This window comes from Lathyrus oleraceus, chromosome 6 (assembly GCF_024323335.1).
Source record: "Lathyrus oleraceus cultivar Zhongwan6 chromosome 6, CAAS_Psat_ZW6_1.0, whole genome shotgun sequence".
NCBI classification, from domain to species: domain Eukaryota; kingdom Viridiplantae; phylum Streptophyta; class Magnoliopsida; order Fabales; family Fabaceae; genus Lathyrus; species Lathyrus oleraceus.
Genome location: NC_066584.1, coordinates 504,775,691 through 504,783,496, shown reverse-complemented (window position 1 = coordinate 504,783,496; position 7,806 = coordinate 504,775,691). Strand labels below are relative to the sequence as shown.

The following is a 7,806-nucleotide window of genomic DNA, read 5'->3' as shown; positions in this document are numbered from 1 at the left end:
TGACAACTTCTAGGCTCGAGTCGTAGTCTCCCTAGTAGCTTGTTATCTCCCTAGTCTCTGGTTAGGATAGGAGTTCTTTCCCTATTAAGGGGAACTACGTCGCCCTGATCCTCATACCAGATGAGGTACGTAGGCAAGAGATGAGCTGATCTCTCCGGGCGCCCTTTTTCTTTTTCAACCCTCTTGTGTGTGCTTGGAGTCTGATGTAAGTCCAGCGATTGGCATTCGGTTTCCTATCTGTGTTTTTTTGTTTGGATTCTGACATAAGTCTAGCGATTGGCAGTCGGTTTCCTGTGTGTGTTTGCTTGTTGGAGTCTGACGTAAGTCCAGCGATTGGCAGTCGGTTTCCTGTGTGTGTTTGTTGGTTCGGAGTCTGACATAAGTCTAGCGATTGGCAGTCGGTTTCCTGTTTGTGTTTTGTTTGGCGTGCGTTAGCCGAGCTACGAGTGCTCTGATTCTTCCTCTGGTTAGAGAAGATACGTATGCATAGGATGCGACATCCTAGCGAGCACGTTTCCCCTGTCCCCGAACTACGTCGACTCTGATGTTTGTGTCTGACAAACTACGTAGGCCCAGGATGCGATATCCTGCCGAGTCCCGCTTCTTCCGTCTTTCATTTGTGTTTCATTCCAGTTGTGTACAGTTTTTGAGCAGTTTTAGCAACCTTCTTTCTATTCTTTCTGAGCGTGGATCCCGTCGAGTACGACGGATGCCTAGGGGTGCTAATACCTTCCCTTTGCATAACCGACTCCCGATCCTTGCATCTCTGGTCGCGAGACCATGTCCTTTCCAGGTTTACTTCGAGCGTTTCCTTTCCCTCCTTTGGGATAAATAACGCACGGTGGTGGCTCTGTTTCTTTTTCCCGCCGGTTTTTCGCGTAATGCGACAGGGAGGTACAGCAGTGAAAGCCTGTTGGGGATCGAATAATCCAATGCTCTGATAAGCTCTGCAGGGATAAGATACCAACTTCGATTGTTGGGGGAAAACATTCGCGATCATCGGCTGGGAACCTTAAGGAAATGCCCCGAGGGTACCTATTTTGAATAGACGATCTAAAGCACTTAACATTTATAGCAATTTTAAATGTTTATTAAGCATGTACCTGTAAAGCTCTTATGTTTCATGATGCAATGTTTATCAAAAATTCGGACATCATTTTTGCAAACAAAACAGTAAAATGAAAATGAAAACAGAGATATACTGAATAACATGATTTTATTGAATGGCCTATGAATAGGCATTTACATCAGGAAGCAATCCTTGGAAAGAGGTAATCGCACAAAAGATAAAACCAAGCCTTTTAAATAAAATACAAAGTTTAAAACAGTAGCAGAACTCAAACAAGCTCATCTTAACGCACAGAGATTTCTTTCCATTTTGAACATCAAAGATTTACAGCAAGATATTATCACAAACAAACAGGCAACAGTATTGCTAAATGAAAACAAATTGGAACAACAACCATGGTTCCCTCAGAAGGATGCAAAGCAGAATCGAAACATAGAAATAAAGTTCGGAAAGGAAGCTAACCGATTGCGGCGAGCTCGACCGACGAATGTAGGTAAACGCTTCTCGTTCGCTGTCAAGAAAGATTTAAAGGAACTTCGTGGAATTTCGATTAAGAGCGCCACTTCAGAGAACAAGATAGGGCTTTTCTTTCTCTTCTTTATGGTTTCCTCAGTTGTTGGGATTTTTTTCCGTTTCGCCGTCGAAGGAGTTCCTTAGGGATTTGTTGTTTTAACAGTAGCCGCTAATGTTCTCTTCTTCTTTTCTGAATGGTAACCGCTAATGTTCTCTAGGGTTTTTTTGTGAACAGTGATCCTCCTTTTATATGCCATTAATCTCTTTCCTCTGCTGTGTTGCTGTGTCTTCTCAGAGTAGTGGGAAGTGTCTGTACGGAGGTTGGAAAGTTTGTCCTTATTCCCAGTTGGTGGTCCCTCTCTTCTGTCCTTTTCAACTCCAAGAATTTTTACTGCTGGTAAGAAGCTTACTTACTGCAGTGTATTTCACTTGAATAGCATATACACTTTCCCTAAGATTATAGAAATATAACCGTGTTGTTTGATGCTTGCATGAGGGAGGTACAATGTCGCTCTTCTCAAAGAGGCTTATTATATCATTTTTCACATCTTTTTATGGTTTCGCTGGAGCTAAACTTGGTGTCTCAGAAAATCAAGTCTGTTGTATTATAAGACATCGCAACTTCACCTGAAACAGATACGACAACCAAACCAACAGCTCCTTTTGGTGTGCACCCATGTACAACACAATCCGCAGCTTCCTTTAACGAAAGGCCTTTAAATTCCATTATCGCAGCCACATCTCTTGCTACGGTCGCGTGGATTATTGCTTCACTTATTCCTGTTGCAGAAACTGCACAAAACTCATTGGCATATGTTCCAGCGCCTATGACGGGCGTGTCACCAACGATGACCTCAAATGAAACAGGCTCAATATCCAACACAATATATTCGACTAACTGTCTGCTAGTAAGTAAGGACTTAAAGGATGTCCTCCAATACTGATCAACGACTAAGAAACCGAATTTCAGGGTATGTGGATCAATCAAAGCAATGCTGTTAATCACATTCTTGGTTTCCCAGGATTGTTTTCTCCATAACCAAAACCGATTTTCTAACATAAGCAATGTATGATATTCATACAAAATCTGTAAATTAATTTATAAATACAATTTGGTTTTTAAATTAAATTAAAATCATTTTATCAATTAAGTCTGTATTTTTATTGAAGTGGTAATTACAAACTGAATCAAACCATAAATGTGATTTGATTCAGAGCAATTCATGATCGATTAACACTCTCAACTTAAATATGATACCTCACCAATAAAATAAAAAAGATATTACCTCTCATCTTATTTATAAAAAAAAAATTACTTTAAAATTTCTTGAATATATATATATATATATATATATATATATATATATATATATATATATATATATATATATATATATATATATATATATATATATATATATATATATAAAGGACTAAATACATTAATTTTTTAATAAATTTAAAAAAATCAAATAAGAACAAATGAGTATTAAGAGAAAATAATAGAAGTTCCAAACATGATTTATCTTTGAATATAAAATAGTGAGATTTTTCTTTTAAATAACTACTATTTTTAAAAACAATTCCAAAATAATCATTATTTTAATTTTTTTTCCAAAATATCCTTTTCGGGACTTAACTCCGGTATAACTTTGCTAAGAAGTGGTATACAAACACCGATTGCACCTGCCACCATTATCGACATTCTTGGTTTCCCAGGATTGTTTTCTCCATAACCAAAACCGGTTTTCTAACATAAGCAATGCCTGATATTCATACAAAATCTGTAACCTCTGGTGCCCATATCTCTTCATATTTAGATGCAATAAGCATTGAGCTTATGCCAACAAGCTGAAATTCCTTTCTAGGAACAGCCTTCATGGACAAGAATCGGTCCACTATGTTAAGACTCAGATAGAAAGTTTCTAGCATGAGTTCGAATTTTCGATGAACTTCAATCAACCAATCAATAAGAATCGCCCTCATCTTAGCATTTATATCCGACTGTGAAACCATGTAATCATGTACAGGACAGTCATCTTCACCGAGTTTGTAAAACTTGTAAATATCATCAATATACTCAGTTGCAGCCAATTCATTATCTTTGTCAGTTGCATCAATGTCCATTCGTTCTTCCATAGTTAAACTTTCAACCGTTGCCAACAAACTCCATAGACTTGTAAGTTGCACCGGCCACAGATATTTCACCAATAATTTGCAGAATTAAATCCTTTGTAAGCAAATAACTTGGCATTCCTCCATCCAATACAAATCTCAGAGTTGGAGGCATGAGTTTTTGTGGCTGGGATGCATTTTGCAGTGCCAAAATCAGAAGGATGAGCTTCACAGTTTTCATCCAGCAAATTATTTGAAGCCTTAATGTCCCTGTGAACAATTCGAGGGTTGCAGTCATGGTGAAGATAAGCAAGTCCTTCAGCAACTCTAACAACAATCCTCATCTGTGTTTCCCAATCAAGTTTTACCTTCAGCGGACCATGTAGAAGATCCCAAAGAGAGCCGTCGGCCATGTACTCGTAAAAAGGAGATTTGCATAAGGAGTAAGGGCATAGCCATGCAAGACGACAAGATTTCTATGTCTAATGCTGCCTATAGTTACAAGTTCCGTTTCGAATTCCCTTAAATTGTGTGGATGCTGATTGTACAACAGCTTGACTGCAATCGGTCGGGAATTTTTCAAGACACACTTGTAAACAGTACTAGAGGCACCATAACCTATGATAAATTTCTCACTGAGATTTTCAGTGCTTCTCATTATATCATCCAAAGTGTGTATTGCCAAATCCATATGAAGAACCACAAGCTTGGGAGGCACTGGGTCGGACATGCTAGGTGCTTTCAACAACTGCTTTGACTAGATGGATCTATAGATAGAAATAATAACCATAGTCAGTAACACGATGATACCGAGAGTGAGACATGCAACTGCAACTCTAGAAAATATCCCTCTTGATTTTGGGGAGATATGGACGGCATACGGATCCTACCCAATTTCCACATAATAAAGGATTCCCAAAGAAGCTGTCAGCCGGGAACCACGTGAAGTTCTTAGAAGATGGAATTACTCCGGTGAAGTTGTTATAAGAAAAGTTCATGGGAGAAAGCCTGAAACAGTTGCTGAGCTGCTCCGGATGGCATGATGTTTTAACAACAAGGCCAAGGCACTTGTAGTAACTTTTATTTGATAGGCCCCCTGTATCTCACCTTGTAAAATCCATCATTTCAGACCCGACTCCACCTCTCCCTGGAAATCCAAGTCGGCCTTTTGTCAATTTACTTAATTCTCTGTTGGTCAGAGATCCAACCGAAAGAATACAGTGGCCTGAGCTTTGTGGTCATGCCTTTTGGAAAACCAAATTCTCTCTAGTGTCTCTTCCTTCTCAACCTGCATTTGATGATATGATAGAGCTTCATTCTAAACCATGCTTATCAGAACATAATGGAGATAAGTCTTCTCAATAACACAACCCCCTTCCAAAAATAGTCCTGCAACAAACGCAGCCGAGACACCAGTTTGCGGCTGCTGTACATGGCTCCTGTTAGGCCGGGTTGTGCCGCCATCGCATATAAACCATATGAGGAAGAAGTTCTAACAACCATTACTTAGGTCTTCCAGATTAGTAAGCACTCAGGAAATGAAGGTGATCCATCAAAATCAAAGGATTCTCATGCTATATGGAAATTAGGATTAACATTTTCGTTTGAGCGCCGAACTTCGCACGCGACAAACACAGCATACCACGCGGCATATGCTACCATCCAGGACAAGTGCGCAACCAAAACGAAGCAAAAGCTGCAACCACAACAAACAGCGTTCAAGCATCATCACTAATGTATCGAAACAGCAACCACCTTCATAGACTTGGCAATGCATCCTGCAGTCGTCGAAGCCAACACAACAACCGAGAGGTAGCAGCAATTCTAATCAGTACCATGGCAACCGAACCACCGGGGAGTCTGTGCTTCTATGGATGTACAGCATAGTAGTTACTCATGGTCATAATGCTGATGAAGAATCCACTACACATGAGCTTGATTCGGTGTAGAGAAATTATGATGCAAGAAAGTGTTTGGTCTTAAAGACCTGCCAAAATCCTCAATATCTCTAGGAGTCGCAGCTTGGTTAGATTGAGATGCATCCGGTGTGCTTTTCACAACATGTTCCTTCACGCATGAAGCGCTTTCCGTCCCATCAGCAGCATCAACAACTTCAAGCAACATCTGCTTTTCTCCACGAGCATTGTGTTCAGATGAATTCCTAGAAGACGATCCTTGAGCTTGGTCCCGTAATTCTGTTACGATTTCCCTGCTGAAGCAATGCCATCACTTCATCGGCGGATTAAACTCTGTATTGCGTAAGGCCTGCTGCTCTCAAAACAAGAGGCCTTCCAGGGGAAATCAAATCTAGATGAACTACATGGTTTCCATCATAGCTTCTGGTCCTGATTTTACTGAAGAGAACCTTAATTGCCAACACCATCACTCCTGGGTTTTCTACTGTACCAAGCAGTGTGTATGTTTTTCCAGCTCCAATAGCACCTTAACAGACAACTGTCCCATTCTTCCTTTGCATAACTGCTTCCACAAGTTCTGAGGTTCTGTGAACTGCTGCTATCAGTAACACCAACATTCAAATGAAAAGTGTTTTGTTTTTCTTCTCCTTATTACTGATAACATGGCTCTGCTTGGCTTCAGTTTGGATTAAAGCACGAACATCTTCCAAAATAATCTCGCAAATCCCGATAACCTGATGGTTTGATTGAGATTCCCATGTTATTTTCTTCCTTCTTATATTCTAGGATTTAACGTGTTTGGTGGTTTGAAAATGAACTGTTATTGCAGGATGATATTGCACCGCATTGAGTTTCTCTGAGGTCTCTAAGCACCATGGTCGGTTCAGAAATTAAACCGGCATTGACGTGAGATTGTGTAACTGTTTATCATTGATCAACATTCTGTTTAACTTATCAATTTGCATTCTTTGCAGGTTCGGTATTCTCAAGTTGGGCAAAGCTAAAACCTTTAGACTGGCCAGAACCAACGGTAGCCATTTCGCAAAACAGGATGTGTCCAACAGTAGAAAAAGTGTCATGTAAAGCCCTGGAATCAAATGTCTTGTCCAAATTCTTCATAAAATACTTGCGTTTCTTAGCTTGTGGTAGGATATCAAAAATGTCATTATCCGTCGACAAACTGCTAGCAACATTTACATCCTTTACATGAAAAGGCTTTCCACCAGTGCTACCAGGAACGTTTGGAGTGTTGGCATTTGTAGATCTGTCATAAAACACGGGGTGGAGCTGAAAGAAAGCGATGGATGTCGTTGAACTTGCCACGACCCTCAGCCTCTAGATCACACGCAAGTTGATGATTTCTCTCCACAAGATTCAAAAGCTTGTCAAGGGAGTTCTCAGGAGACATAATCTTCATTGTCCTAAGGGCATTGGCGTTTATATTGTGAAAGAAATAAGTATACTTCAAATGTATGGACTCAAAGACCACAATGGAAGCAGTTCACCCGTTCTGAAATGTTCATTCCAAAATGTGAATGTGCTATACAACTATCAGCTGCACAATCCCAAGACCCTGTGTAATTGCTTTTTGCTGATTCTGCATGAAGCTCTGCAGTCACAATATACTCATTTATTGCGAGCCGCGTTTGACGTATGTAGTGAGTACTAACAAAGCTTTCCCTTATGATGGTTATCTGGTGACCAAAGTGGATTCCAAGTCTTTGGTAAATACAAATAAAGCACTTGCATGAAACTATCGAAAATAGCAGTTTGCGGCTTGTGTCATAGCAGTGGATGCTCATGGCAAGGAATTTTGGCTAAGTGTACTTCTCATGCAGTTCTCCTGTTGTTTGCAGCAGGTGTGGGATTTAAATAGTGCATAGTCAAGTTCAAGAACTTCACCAATAGCCCATTGCAGAAGTATTGTGATATCACCAATTGGAAGTTGACGGGAACGAGGTCTTTCCCCAACTACAAACATAATTACGGATAATCCACTCATCTCACCAAACAACTTCAAAATGTGATGCAGCCCCTAAGCTGATAAGGACATCAAGGCGTTGATAACGAGAACTTCAACCAAAATCTGCAGGAAGCTTCATCCATGTTGACTCATTATTTCAACTCGTTCTCTCTGCATTTCCTTCTTCTGATAAGCTGACAAGGGTAACGTATATGTATCACGACCCAACG

At 40.1% G+C, this 7,806-nt stretch overlaps 1 protein-coding gene and 1 pseudogene across 1 annotated transcript; both read right to left on the bottom strand.

Annotated features, from left to right (window-relative positions):
- Positions 1 to 3,232: 3,232 nt before the first annotated feature.
- Positions 3,233 to 3,721, bottom strand: LOC127092400 (G2/mitotic-specific cyclin S13-6). The gene has a single exon (XM_051031261.1). The coding sequence runs from the start codon at positions 3,719 to 3,721 to the stop codon at positions 3,356 to 3,358; it is 366 nt and encodes a 121-aa protein (XP_050887218.1). The 3' UTR covers positions 3,233 to 3,355.
- A 65-nt stretch (positions 3,722 to 3,786) lies between these two features.
- On the bottom strand, positions 3,787 to 7,673 carry LOC127092399 (LRR receptor-like serine/threonine-protein kinase ERL1; annotated as a pseudogene).
- Positions 7,674 to 7,806: the final 133 nt, after the last annotated feature.